Here is a 14,559-nt window from a genome sequence, read left to right as displayed (position 1 = left end):
TACCATATTCTTGCTCGACAGCACTTAACATCCCTCTATAAACATTACTCGAACACCAAACCACCCACATATCCCCTCCCAACCTATCATTCTACCTCGCCATCATACCCCCGACCGGTTCTCCTTGAAGTCGGCATATTTTTGCTATGCAATAACGCTATTGTCGCGCGTCCTCAGTGTATTAATCACACTACACCAGAGGCACAAAGGAGTGTCTCACGCCTATCACACACCGACATTGATCCGATCAGAAACTACCCGACAGCCATGCGCATCCCCATCCCCCTCACTCCGGATGTTTTCGTCCCAATATGACGAGCTTTCCCTCCTCCACCAGTGCTCTCTATATTCCAGGCAGGATTTATCCTGGACTTGCATAACCATCCTTCTTTACCTTTACTTTTCTTTGCTGTTTTCTGCACTAACGCCGGGAGTTTTGGATTATATATATATATAAATATATATATCTATATACATATATGGCCCGGTGTTCTGGTTTTGGTGTGGGATATGATATGATTTCTTTACGATGAGGTGTTGGGTTGGGCCCCAGGTTGTTGGATTTCTACCATTATTACCATATTCTAAGATGCAGCCACAGCAGAGGGACGTGCTTGTATCTATGTGATATTTTGATCTCTCTCCACGACGCTACTTTTGTTCGTCTGTCCTGCACCACTCTAGTTTCCTTTTGTATTGAATTTTTGCCTGCTACCGTCATGCCATGACCTCATTAGCCGGGGGGATATAGCTTTGCATATTTACGTACATATACCTAGGTTTTCTTGTTTTCTTGTTTTCCTTTGCTTTTATCAATTTACACCGTATATAAATACAACTCCTGTTTTCTGGCGTGGAAGGCACCACTGCTGGCCTGCAATAATGTATCTACTGGAGAATGTATCTGCTTCTCTACTTTATAATGATAATGATCAAACCATATTTGCTTTATAGAACCCGGTAACACGAAACCGCAGCAAAGGCAGGCATGAAAACATTCAAACCGATAAACAACTATTCCTCATACAAAAATAGGAAGCCTATATCTGTGTCACCCACAAAACACCTGTCAGCCACACAGGCGCAAGCGTCCACAACCAACGGTGAGAATGGTCCATATCATGCTATCGATTTCCCCCAATGATTGATTCGCTAGTATGGCCACCCGCAAACAAAAAAAAAAAAAAAAGGCAATCTCCACCTGCTAGAGTTTGTAATCCATTCTTATTCGCCAGACGCTGGGTTTTAGCCCTAATTTCTGCGTTACGCACAACGTACTGCGGATGTTGGAAAAGTATCTTTCATGCACACGTCGAGGCCATGACGAATGGGCGAACCGGTTCATCTCTCCGTAGCGTGAGATCTGCATTTCGTTGGCTTGTGGGCACGGAACCGGATTCGCTGTGTCGTTGGTGTTTCTCACTTGGTCGGTCAAGTGAGGTGAGGTGAGGGGGAGGGGGGGTAGTACAGGAGCAAGCAATGCATTTTGGTCGGCGCTTAAAATAGCATCCATTAGAAAAATCAAAAATCGACAGCCCATTTTGATCTGCGGATTTTTTCAATTCAAGTTCCTTGTTTTTTTTTTTTCCTTTTTTTCCCCGCCCTTCAGAGAAGAAAGGTTATTATTCCACAGAGCAGCTACTGTCTTTTTTGGGCTTTCGTTGCATGTGTAACAGTTGCTCCAACACTGCCCCTCTACCATGCGTTATTATTATTGGTTATTGCTGGTAGCTATATAAACTGTGATTGAAGAGGGTTCATTACATGTCAAACGATTCGGCCTTGAACAATGATGGGGGAAGATGCTTTTGTTCTCAACTGTGGGTTACTTGGATAATGACATTTATCACTCGCCTCGTGATATTTTTTCTCTTTTTTCCTCTGTGTTTGGTGGGGAGGGAGGGGCGAAAGAAGATAGTGAGCGATTGGGGGATTGTATAGGCATACACTCTTCTGTTTTTTGACATATTCCCTCCTTTACGTCTTTCCTCCCAACGGACGCAGAGTGGGCCAGAAATAAGAAGCAGCTAGGGGGAACAGTATTGCAAAAATTAAAACCAGCCCACACAGGGGCTTCATATTCACAAGTGTTGGCTATTCTGGATCACGGTCCTGGTCGAACCCGTCCCCAATCCCCAATCCCCAATCCCCATAACCACTGGCTAGCATACATACAACATCACTGAATCTAAAGTAGAGCAGCCGATATTGATCTTATCATCATTTAATAATTGTATGTGCTGACGTGCGGAATATGTAAGTCCTTGCAAACACTAGGAAGAAACAGGGCAGCTCTCCCTGCCATGTACTGCGTATGCATAGACATTGCAATTTAACCGAGCACCTGAGCTAACCCTTTTTAAAACAACTTGTTGAAAAGACGTCCGTAATTTAAATGTAGCCTTCATAACATCCCATAGTTAGTGTAAGTTGCTGGGTAAGCATAAATTATCAAAGCGTAAGATGATGTTGATTCTGAAGGTAACAAACACATTTCAGAGTCCTGTCACCATATCGATGGTTTTCCTGCTAAACGACATCAACCTGGGCGAATAGAAATTGGTTATATCGGGAGGGCATCGCAGGATCTTCATATTTTCGAGTTCCCAAACTCTCAATGTTATCAGCGTTTTATCGCCATTTCTATACCGTAAGGGCTATATTATTAGCTGGCTGCGGCGTTTGTTTCGCAGAGGTATCCCAACATCGGACAGAAGAAATAAATCTAAGCAAAATTTCCGGGTTTGTCAGCTCACAAGTTGCCATTCCAACGATGTCATACATCGGACCTGTTGGAACGACGAGACGGTCACCGAAATCCGACGGGTATTATTAGCACAGGGTGTTCCTCGATTGAATCATTTTCCCAAGCTCAGCGGCAAATATATCCAAAGAGAACCTCATGATGTTCAGCACAACAGTATGGAGATGAGGATGGTAAGTTCAAGACAGTAAGTTTGCTGGAATCTTGGAAACCCGCGGCTGCTCGCGCAGTGTGGGGTGTCGGTCTAATTTTCGGTGACGATGCCACGGTATCCAGTTTCTGGAGTTCCAATCGCATTGGCTGAAACACAGTCCGAAGCATGCAGGCTTCCAGAAGCGCTGAATGGAAGTTGTTTCAGACAACAATAGCAATGGAGCCACTAACGACTAGCGGCCGCGAGGGAGGGGAAACATCAATGAGCAGGATTAGCGTGGGCTTGTCACTGTTGTCCGTCGTGGAAATCCTCGCTGTCGCCAGGTATTTGTTTGAGGCTGTGAAGGAAGGCTCTGTCCCGTGATTTTCCTTTTCTTCCGCTTCGGCAGACCAGCGGGCTGTGAGGAGCAATTAGCATTTTTGTCCAAAGGACGTGGAGGTTTCGCGCGTTCTGTTTTCTGCTTAGTTACTCGCTTGATTCTTGTCCCCTTTCTTTGCCCTTCCTGTCCCTCCCTTTTCTTTTTTTTTGCCTGCTTGGTTGGAGGGGTAAAATCATGGCTCAGCCATTTGCTCCGCCCAGCGATTCTGCCGCGTTGGAGACTCCCCGCGTGCCATCTCGATTGCTCTCCATAACTGCGCTGGCACGGTTCGAATTTGAGGCCGGCAAGGGTAATGAGGGAACCAAGATTTTGATGGTGGAATGGGAGGATGATGACCTCACAAGGTCTACAGGAACCTGGCATGTGTCCTGGGATGGCAAGCAAACGGTCCTACCTGCAGATGAACAAACGTCGGATCATATCCGGCGATGCTATTTCTTACTTTCTCCCGGCACCACCATACCTCCTGTCGTCACTTTGGCCTACGAGCCGCCGCCAAGCTCTGCTGCAACGGTGAAAAAACCCGATTCCGTCCAGGTGAACCCGCTACCTGCCATTTTCCCACCTGAGCTAGGAGCTACGGCGAGAGCTGCGGGTAAGAAAGGAGTGCTTCACACAATATGGGCTAAGAAGAGGCTGCAGGCTCTAGAGAAGGAGATCAAAGAGGAATCAAAGTATAACCTCGAGGGCGTGGCTCTGGAGATGGCCCTTCAAGAAAAAGAGTGGATAGAAACAAACTTTGGCGTTGGGTCACGTCTACCGCCCCTCCAAACAACAAATGTGTCGTCCCTGAATTCTGTACCTCTTAGTCCTACTACCCCTCTATCTCCTGGCGGTGGGAGAAAGCTCACTGAAAAGTTGAAGGGCTTAAAATTGGGAACGAGTGAGAAGGATCTTACCCGGAAACCTCCACCAGGTAACGCCAGTCGTCTTCTCTGGATGCTTCGGCGTCGAGATCTCCTTGACATGCTGACTCCTTCCAATTTTTATTTAGCAAACCAAGCTGAATATTCAGCGTCCCATCCTCTGTCTCCAGAAGGACCGGATGTGGCGATATCGTCGTTCAACTCATTTCGTCATACACCCATCTCGGATCCCACGAAATATCCCATTCGAAACGCCATAGCCCACCTCCCCCCTGCTTCTATAAAAGCGCAGCAGGAACAACATATATCAGAAGGGGGATTTACCAGACTAACATCCCCAAAAATTGATCAGAACACGGATGACGGATTATTCGCGAAAGCTCTCAGTCCACGTTCTCCAGATATCCCACGAAGCCCATTTTCATTCTCCCCTGAAGAAACCATTCCCTACGCGAGGAATAAACTAAACGAATTATGAAAATTAAGTGTTTGTTCGATTTTACAACAAAGCAAAACATAACAAAACAAAATAAAACAAAATGGGATGTCTCAGTACTCCTACGTACTTCCCACAGTACTTCTATCCTAAATGGAATAGCAAGTAAAAGCGATTAACAATTTTTTTCAAGATCCGAAAAGCTGGGGAAAATTGGCAACCATACATCCACACACATGTACAAGCCCTCCTTTACTGCTTGCAGCCGTTCGCCTAACCTTTTTCCTGACTACATAGATGAAACCCTTACGTCTTAAGACTTACCCTTTTCCCGAATGGCACGTTCACCTCTTATTTAATTTATCATCATCATTATTACCTCAGCTATCAGCTTTCAACGCTATCGATATATCTCTTGTTTTCGCCTTCGGCATGTGCCTGTTGAAATTACTGGGAGGGCTATTCATTGAGTTATTTTTGTTTTTAGCTATTCAACCAATCGCCGCGATGCGCTTTCAAGTTTTTTTTCTTTCTTTTGGAATATATCGGGTATAAATCATTAACCCATCTACAATATATGTCCATCAACACTCTATCAATTCATTTTATATTCTAATTCTTCGATTGCTGGGTTGAGGAATGGCCCAATGTCGAGTCCACGGGTATTTCAATTGGATCACGCATACATATTCGTTACTTGAAGGAAATCCGTTCCTTTTCCTAAACATTAGATAATTGCTATGGCCCGAATCGATGAGTATGGCAGTAGGGCAGCAGTAGGGAAAATATGGAAGGTTTGCAAAAGAGCCCCAAGTTCAGCTTTTTGGCTTATCTTAATCCATATGTAAAAAAAAAAAAATCGCTCTGGTAAAGAATATCCATAAGGGAATCCAAAATAATAACGTAATAACCGTTCACAGAAATTTCAATGATTTCCTGAAAGAAAAAAGGAAAAAAAAGTCAATTGAACATAATTGAGAGATAAAAAAAAAAAAAAAGAAAAGAAAAAGGAGAGGAAAACAGAGCTACTCGCAGTTAACCAGCAACTAACCACCACTTCGCCTCCGTTGAATAAATAACGAGCAAAATCACTGCTTCTTCTTTGACGACGCACTGCTATTTTGCCTCGCGACCTTGGGAGCGTCCTTCTTCGCCTCGTTCTCCTTGCTCAGGGCGTCCGCTTCCTGCTGCTCCTTGCGCTCCGCATACCATTGCCCAGCTTGTAAGACCAAAACACCTATCAAAACCAGCGCCAGAATGGTGTTACTCGCCGCCATGACCTTCAAGCTATCTTCACGACCGAGTACCTGATCCGACTCATCCTCCGGGTCCGGGACACCATAGTTACCCGACGAGACAATACGCAGGCCCTTGACGACATTGGCGATATAAACGATGACGCCGCACATGTAGAGGACGAGGCTCGCGCCGTCGAAGAGCATGTTGGATTCAGAGGGTTTGTAGAGTTTCCTGATGAGAGCGGCTAGGCCGAGGAACATGACGATGTGCAGGATGCGCGGGATGAGAGGCGGGGAGGCGTGCATGAATTTCAGGTGGCTTTCTAGGAATGCGTAGTAATCGCTGGGCGTGGGTTTGGTCGACCATAAGATCGGGTAGTCATAGGGAAACATGGAGAATATTATCCCGAGGAAGAAGGAGGTGGCTGTTTTGTAATAATAATAATAACGATGATAAAATTAATCAGTGATCGTGAGATGATTCATTTGTTTGATGTTAATTCTTATAATCATTCAGGTGCAACTCGGCTGCACCTGATTTGTGATGCCGATTGCAGCTTGCGAGCCACGCTCACAATGTGCGCTGATCCAAACTGAGATGAGTGGGTTTCCCGGGACTTACGGCAAACAATAAGGAAGGTCACGAAGGACCCAGCATTCGAAGTCATGTTTGTATTAGGTCAGGGCAATAGATACATGTGTTATCTCAAATCGGTGCGCGTGGAGGTCAAAGCTGACTCAATTGGATTTCTAGGCTGCACTGAATATTATTCCCTGGTAGAGGACGCATGTACGGACGTTAAATCAAAGTTCTAACAAAGACGAAAGTTAGGATTCTGTTCTTGAGTGAATGCACCATGTAGTATTTTCCTTGAAGCATAATTTGAGACGAGGCTATTCACGGTGCAAGAACAAGGCAGCTTACCGATGTACGTTGGTTGGTTAGTTTGCGACTAATGCCGTTGCGGAATCGTCACCCTTCGTATGCTCGGGATGATTAGATGATATGTAGGCTGCAATTAGTCGCCAAGCAGAATGTTGCCCATGGAAATATTGAGGCAGCATCCAGGATACGTGGTCAGTATAGTCGCTCATCAATCTGAAGTCTCTTGAAGACGTTGATATTCGTAGACGTTATTTCCGACAAATCTCTAGCGTTGCGACCTCAGATCATCTTCAATTGGGTTAGTTAGTTGACTAGTTGACTAACTAGTTTAAGGATTGATTACTATTATATTAAGTAAACCCTTAGGTCTTGGCGCGGCGACTCAAAAGAGCTCCAGCAGGGTATACGACCACATGCAATCCAAACCCTTTGACAGGAACAAGCTCTTCGCGCGATGCGGCGTTCGCTCTAAGGAGGAGTCCAGGCGTGAAGAAAAATTAAGAAATAGAATGTTTTCAAAGGGAAAATTGAGACGTTTACGCCCCTTCAGGGCAAACATTAAGACACGGACCTATTCAGCAAATTGGCGCAATGAAGACAGAAATCCATCAGGTAGCCAAGGAACATAAACAAGTTGGCCATTCAGTCCTGGTGCAGAACCGTAATATTGCTACTCTGCCTACCACTACCTGTTTGCATTTCGCATTTTGATGACAAAATGCGCATCTAGTTAACTAACATTCTGCGAGGATAATTCATGACACCATTACCCGCAAATCAAAATCAAGCTGTTTTGCCGAAGAGAAGATATCGCACCGTATGGATCAGAGTACGGTCTGTGCATGAAACTTGGAAAACAAGCTTAAATTTAAAGTTAAAAACCAAACTCTAATTGAGAGTTATTATTGCTGAAAACATAGGGATGTTGTTGGTTATTACGCTTCAAAGAGTTGAGCATAGGATACAAGCACATACACTCTGTACAATTGACTTTGAAGAAAAGGAAGTGACTTTACTCATCAGTGCAGGCAGCCTCAAACATTCAGGCTTAACGAGTGAAAACCTTCTGCATCGAGGGATACACTGACACCTTCAAGACATCAGCCAGCACCGGCTTCTGATTCTTATTCGTCCCGTACCGCAAGGTCTTGATAGGCCTGGGATCTCTCTTTTTGAACCAAGCCACGTGAACGAAATCAATGCTGACCTCGAATCCTTCACCTTGATCATGCACCATGATTGCGGCCTGAGGGTGTTTCAATTTGCCATCGAGGCTGACTCTCTCCTCTGGACCCCATTTGCCTCCCAAGTTGGTGTTAAATACGATCTGGCCCTCTGCACGACGGAAGGAGATCAAGAACAAGGTATCGTTTCCATTCTTGAAGGTCACCTGGGTGTTGTCGATGGTGTCTGTCTGAATCTGGTTCAAGTCCACTGAGGTAGAGTCGAGAATTATCACACCGTCAGCCGTGAGGTCGGATTTAAGGTCGAGCGAGCTATTCAGATGGAGCCCTGCTGATGGAGGAGCAGGACTAAAAAGAGAGTTAGTGAAAAGCGTTCATGAGAATCAGCTTCGAGTGGGAAGCTTACGGGTTGGTTGGTGGCGGCGCTGGTTTCTTCTTCAGCTTTGGATCGAGAGCCCCATCAGGGCCACCTGCAAGTGATGGAATATCGCGGAAGCCTTTAAATCCGGACAGTATGGTTGCATCTTTGTGGTGCTGGGCGGTATTGAAGGAGCCAAGAACTTCAAGCTCAATTTTTTCCATCTCGAACCTGCCCAGTTCCCTTCCACGCTGTTCGCTGGTTAGTGTTTGCTTCGAAAGTGTGGGGATTGAAGGGACATACCTGGTAAAGTCTCCAGTACAAATTTTTCTGGAGAAATTTGGTAACAGTAGCTTCGTCCAAAGATGCCAGGATCCCCCTCTTAACACATTGCACAAGAACATATGTAATCGAGAGGTAGGAGGTGGCCTTCGAATCAGTTGCTTCTACGGAAGTACAGTTACTGCAGACTTCCTTCCCATCGACAATCGACGGGAAGCTGAAATTGTAAACCTCAGTAACATAGTCACTTTCTGGGGTTCTGGGCTTCCCATCGCCTGGAGCTAGATAGATTTTGATAGTGAAGGGATTTCCACCCAATGCATACCTGTATACCATTAGCTTAAGATCAACCAAGGGATAGGCTAAGGTAGTGTGTACTTACTTCTTGTATCGGACGCTAAATGCAAAGTCGTTTGATTTAACTCCATCATCTGTCTTGTCGCCGAGGGCAGGGTTCTTCAGCAATTCAGTTCGTGAAGCTCCATACTTTTCGTTGATTATTTTCCTGATATCAGTCACATGTAGGTCCCTGTTATACGCCCCTCCGGCATTGTATTTCGCGTCCCATGTTTGTAATTCGGGATACGTATAGCCAAAGTTCAAAACGTCTCTAGCGCCCTCAGGGGTCCAGCAAGTGCCCTTTGTGTCCGTATGGAAGGGACGAAGTTTCGTCTGCGGCGTGATGGTATCTGCAAGTCCAATGGCCTCTTGAAAGAAAGTGTTCTTGTCTGCAGTTTCGAACCATTTGTCTGGATTCAAAGCCTGCCAGATAGCCCACATCCGATCAATGTTGCTTCAGATGCTGTTAGTTACTAATTGGCACGCTATCGAACTGGGAAACCAAAAAAAAAAAAAAAAAAATCTTACCAATGGTGAAGCCAGAAAAGAGGGTCAAATGTTGCCACGGGAATTTCTGACATATGCCCAGTATAATTACCTCCCACCCAGCCATGGACGTTGTTATGGATATATTCGAGATTGATATCTTTGCTGATGTCATCTTGTCCTTTAGCACGGAAAGTGGTAGCGAAGGAAGGGTAATCCAAGGGGTGTGTGAGCAAACGGTACACCATTTCGGAAGCGGCTCCGTATTTTCCATCTCCCATCCAACCTGGGCTTTTGAGCGCAATCCCGACCTGGTTGTTGTTTACCACACCGTTTTTCCAAGTTTCGGATTCAGGATTTTGGCTATCTTCAATATCAGGGCTTCTACTGGTTCCGATACAAGGTCCGAACTGTACGCACTATTAGCCTATAATCCTCAGCAACAGAGAACATGCAGATTACATGCATTAAAATACATCCCCTTCCCACCTTCCCCTGCCCAAGGGTCGAAGACTTGACCGACTCCTTCGGATAGAAATGGCTCGTTTGTTGACATTTTAAATTGGTAGAGAGGGTTTTCCACTCTCTCTCGTTTTCCATTGGGGGTTGGGATAGTAGTTGTCGGGTATTTGGCGAGTGTGGGAACTCTATGGTTGATGGCCCAATCCCAGAATGGAAGTCTCCAGGAATCCGCAGCTTCCTTGAGTCCGGCTTGCTTATCCTTTGGGAACTTAGGGATGATATCCGAGATCATGTTTTCGTAAAGGAGTTGCTGTGCTTGTCAGGTTAAATCTCACGGTTGGAAACCTTTAAGCAAGGAGTTTCAGGCAAAGACATACCTCCAACAGTGCAAGATACGGACGATGCCATATTGGGAAAAGGATATTGTTATGAGTGCAATACCCCTTGTCTTTGATATCTGCCAAGTCGGTGTCTGGCTCATCGTATGGAACGTATGGTTGGCCGTGGATCCCTGAGAAAATGGTTAATAATTACATTACATCGTTCACTTATAGTGTTGATATTAAACACTTACCAGCAACTTGGAAAAAGGAGCCTCTCTCTCTCGGAGACGTATTCATCAAATTACGCCATGCCATCACAAACAAGTCTACCTGATCGGCATTTGCCTTGTTGTTGCTCCATTCGTCAATTTCTTGACGGATTGGAGCTTTCTTCTGGTCAGGCACCGTCCCTGCTTTGATGCCGGTAATTGCGTAGTACTCATAGGGACGTTTGCTGAGGTATTCGGGTGGTTTATAATTGGTTCCGGCCATCTTGGTTGACGGAGCGTTTTTCTCTCTGGATGTGTGTGACGAATGGTTTTGAACTGATGGGCTTTTGGAGGGACCTCCGAATATTTGGCGAAGCATAGAGGAGATTTTAACAGGGCATTTAGAACTTAGGAAACTGGAGAATATATAGCTTTCCGATGGTAAATGAGAGCATGATAGATATGGGACCCGAAAAAAAAAGAATCACTCTTTTGTATCTCGTCCCATGGCCTGGCCATCATGTTTTTCTCAATTTTGGACACAGAATGGAAGCAGCCAATTATGATGAACGACTAGACGTCCAAAGAGAGTTGCGGGGTCGTGCCGGGATGCGCAATCAATACTCATCTTTGATGAGAGATCCCCGCTTCAAGGAGAACGATGATGGCGGCATTCTGAAGCTCGCTTTGGTGGCTTGGAAGGATGCCTGAATATAGTCCCATCACATCATTCAGAGCCAACGCAACACAAGTGATATTCAATGTGCTATTTTGAGTAGAGTTACTAGCTCCATTTCTTCAAGCAAATTGAGGGAGCATGGGATGCATCCCTTGCTCCAGTCGAAAAGCTCCGTGGATTCTGTGGCTGGCTAGACAGACCCAAGTCACCAATTGTGTTCGGCCAAATGCTTCGTACCCATGCTTTTGCACGCGGTTTCTCCGGCGAAGTTGAAAACCAAAATTGGTTTGTTGGGCGATTTGAATGTCGTCTGGAAGTGGAGCTCGCGCTGCATCTCCCCTAAGCTAGGCCCAAATTTCGGTCTGAACCTCGGGTCATCGTCTAAAATTTAGCCCGCTTGGTGAAAAGAGCCATGATCATCAATTCTAACTAGATTGAGTAGATGAGCTTCACCGTCTAACTGCTTTGGACCTAGAACCTGCTTGACAATCCAATGTATCCAGGTCCAGAATGAGAAACCTGCAGGATTCAGCTGTGATTGAGCAGGAGATATGAGACTTAGGACGCCATGAACGGGGAGAATTTTCCGCACAATTCTTTCCCCGCCAGAGAGTTGGAAATCCCGTCGGTCCGTCCCGCTGATATTGAGGTTCACTTTGATATTTTACGGAATACAACTTGTGGGGCTGCTCCTGCCGATCCTCTGCAAGAATGACGATGAGACGAGCAAGCGAGGACTGTCCGCAACCAGGTAACTATCTCACATCGTGGATTCATGGATCGATCACATCTCTCCCCCCCTTGTGTCATTGAGATTGTGGTTGACGGCGAGGAGCTGAAGAAGTAAGCTCCAATTCTCCACACCCATATTTTCCTATATTTCAAATTTGGACCCTAGCCAGCCCTTTCATTATCAGCTCGCCCACTGATATACTACTCGTTTGGCAATTTCGAATCGACCATTATGCCTGAATTGGCTCAGATGTCATTGTTCCAACATACCCTGCGATTTCCCTGCTCTGATACGTCTCGCAAAACGCAAGGAACCTTCAGTCTGTTCACGGTTTTTTCCTCAGGTCACTATTCTGCATGCATATGCATACCCAAATTAAGGTGGTCCATATTCAGAAAGCTCCACCGGACGCCACCTGGAAAACAGCCGAATTCATCGACAACTTGGTCCCTCGATATTTTCACAGCATTTATTGCATCAAAATTGGCTCGCTTGGACTGCCCACATGTCAACCCTGTCTGGATTTTCATCTGAATAATACTTATCGACCTATCTGATCTGCGTATCAATGTTAAAGAATGAAGCGACAACTTCGGGCAAGGACCTTTAAGTTGGCAAATGCTCACATGAACCCACTGTGCTTGAGGCCATCTTTTACCTAATCACATTTATGAATCTAGGGTTCAGGGCGTGAGAAACCTCTCCATACCATACAGCAGATGCACATTGAAGATGCAACAGCAGATCACCTATTTCGAGTTCACTCCTAAGGACCACTTAACGATCTTATATCTACTCTTTTTTGAGAAAACTAAAAAAAAAAAAAAAAAAAAAAATGCAAAAAGAATAAAATCGGTGATCACTTTGTTTACATTGTTATGAAGCGTATCGGCTCAACGCTCACTTTTGCCCTTCGATCTTCCTGCTTATCTAGTTCATTGTTTGACCCGATAGCAGTTGCTTTTCACCTTGATTTAGATAATTTGATAAGTTATTGTGAAGGTTGCCAATCGTGGAGAAGGAAGCAAACTTCATCTCGAGTTCACTTTTGATCCAAACGAGTTATATCCCCTCCTTTTTGCTTTGTTTCAATATCCAGAGTTTTCAACTAAGCTGTGGACACCATGCATATATTTTCATTAAAGTTCCAAATCCCTTCCGGAATATACTAGTAAATGACAAAAATTGGACGAAATACTGGCAACCCGCACGGAATCCAGTTCCAGAGTGCATACTAGTATCAGTTTGTTTTGGCCAAGTTCCACTATTGCATTTCAGAGGGGAAATGCTCACAAGTTGTAGTATGATGCATATTTTGTCTGATTTTTACTTTGACCCACCTATTGTATGTTATTGAGATATAATCTGTGGCAGAATTGAACAAGCATCCCAAGAAAATAAGGTTATTGTTTGATTTCCACTAGTCTAAATCAGGCTAAAGAGATTCGAGCCCCCAACAAGCAACGACAAAATTGAAGTTTGTGTGATAGAACATCTGTCCTACAGCAAGATGCCTCTACATTCAAATTCAGTTATGACCCCCAATCTTTTGAATGAAGCAGGTTATCGCAGACCAGGATTCAAAGAGTGGAAAGCTGAATGTTTCGGAAAAACCAATACTTCCAAGAATGTTTTTGTTCAGTGTACCACATGAGAGAAAAGAATTATTCATGGAAAATAAAATGCGGATATTACAACATTTTTGCCTCCCGGTGCTCCCTTCCGACGATCTCTCTTTCGAACTTCACTATGCTTCCCAGAGCTCTTTGACTCCTGGTTTCACTCTGAAGATGGAATGAGGTTAGGACCTGGCGGGAACATAGTATATTTATTTGATGCTCCTGAAGATATCGACAATGATGTCTCATTCATCAGTCAATGGGATACTCCACGAACCAAATACAATGTATCTGCTGTCACAACTCCAGACGTTGAAAGATACACTCCTCATGGTGGGTGTTATGGGGCCTTGTTGCCTAGCTGGAACAGCCAAACTTTAGACCGTAACCCCCTAAACCCATACCAACAGTTTTGGGCTTGCCAACTGGTTACAAGCTTACCATAGTTAACTAGTCAGCTATAAATTTCTAGCATGTGCAGGGACTTAATTTTCCACACATACTCACTCATTCAAGTGAACTGAGCCAAACTACAGCGTATATTCCGTAATATGTAGTTATCATTGAATCGATGAACACTCCACGGATTTCCAATGAAGGTTGCAGAAAACCCGTCATTCTTCTACATAAGTCTCCCGAAAAGAGTCCCCATAATGGTCTACTGAAAGGGGGATGGAGGAGATTATAAAATTAGAATCATTGAACTGATTCCTTTGAGCGGATTTCCTAGAAAAATTCGAATTTCACGGTTGGGGGGAAATAAGTCAGCTTAAAATAAGAATGATCATAAAAAATGGTTTTGGCTAGCTTCCTGGTTACACGGGACCCGTATGGCATACACCTCTCTCAGTCTTTGATGCTGGCTAATATTCCGAAAGAACGGAGGCGGGAAAACAATAGAAATAACAACAATAAAACAAGAATCAGGATAAATGGAAAAATGGAAAAGGGAGAGGTTAACAATAGAAGTGAAGGAGGACAAGTAAGAGGTAGTTAGCAGTAAGTTAAGTAGCAGGAAAATTATCTACCTGCCATAAAAAAAATAAAAAATAAAATGAGAGATTCAAAACCAAACTCTTTCACCTTACTCCCTGCCACATAGTCCTAGGTTTCCTTCTTTTTTGTTTTCGACTCGCCATCCACACTCCCTAGAACATTAGAA

General features: G+C 44.6%; 4 protein-coding genes across 4 annotated transcripts; 2 read left to right on the top strand and 2 right to left on the bottom strand.

Annotated features, from left to right (window-relative positions):
* Window positions 1-3,471: 3,471 nt before the first annotated feature.
* Window positions 3,472-4,641, top strand: HCBG_08156 (uncharacterized protein; the record flags this gene model as incomplete). Its single annotated transcript, XM_045435205.1, has 2 exons — window positions 3,472-4,213; window positions 4,292-4,641. The coding sequence occupies 2 exons, from the start codon at window positions 3,472-3,474 to the stop codon at window positions 4,639-4,641; spliced, it is 1,092 nt and encodes a 363-aa protein (XP_045284511.1).
* Window positions 4,642-5,687: 1,046 nt separating this feature from the next.
* HCBG_08155 (uncharacterized protein) lies at window positions 5,688-6,505 on the bottom strand (the record flags this gene model as incomplete). The annotated part of the gene is made up of 2 exons (XM_045435204.1): window positions 5,688-6,262; window positions 6,460-6,505. The coding sequence occupies 2 exons, from the start codon at window positions 6,503-6,505 to the stop codon at window positions 5,688-5,690; spliced, it is 621 nt and encodes a 206-aa protein (XP_045284510.1).
* Window positions 6,506-7,771: 1,266 nt separating this feature from the next.
* HCBG_08154 (photo-regulated tyrosinase) lies at window positions 7,772-10,649 on the bottom strand (the record flags this gene model as incomplete). The annotated part of the gene is made up of 8 exons (XM_045435203.1): window positions 7,772-8,255; window positions 8,314-8,516; window positions 8,569-8,872; window positions 8,930-9,340; window positions 9,415-9,782; window positions 9,896-10,144; window positions 10,212-10,345; window positions 10,409-10,649. The coding sequence occupies 8 exons, from the start codon at window positions 10,647-10,649 to the stop codon at window positions 7,772-7,774; spliced, it is 2,394 nt and encodes a 797-aa protein (XP_045284509.1).
* Window positions 10,650-13,288: 2,639 nt separating this feature from the next.
* On the top strand, window positions 13,289-13,843 carry HCBG_08153 (uncharacterized protein; the record flags this gene model as incomplete). Its single annotated transcript, XM_045435202.1, has 2 exons — window positions 13,289-13,421; window positions 13,626-13,843. 2 exons carry the CDS (start codon window positions 13,289-13,291, stop codon window positions 13,841-13,843), a joined length of 351 nt encoding a protein of 116 aa, XP_045284508.1.
* Between the last annotated feature and the right edge of the window lie 716 nt (window positions 13,844-14,559).

The sequence above is a fragment of the Histoplasma capsulatum genome (genome assembly GCF_000150115.1).
Source record: "Histoplasma capsulatum G186AR genomic scaffold supercont2.13, whole genome shotgun sequence".
In the NCBI taxonomy this organism is placed as follows: domain Eukaryota; kingdom Fungi; phylum Ascomycota; class Eurotiomycetes; order Onygenales; family Ajellomycetaceae; genus Histoplasma; species Histoplasma capsulatum.
The sequence above is the reverse complement of the archived record's forward strand: the minus strand, read 5'-3'. Positions and strand labels throughout refer to the sequence as shown.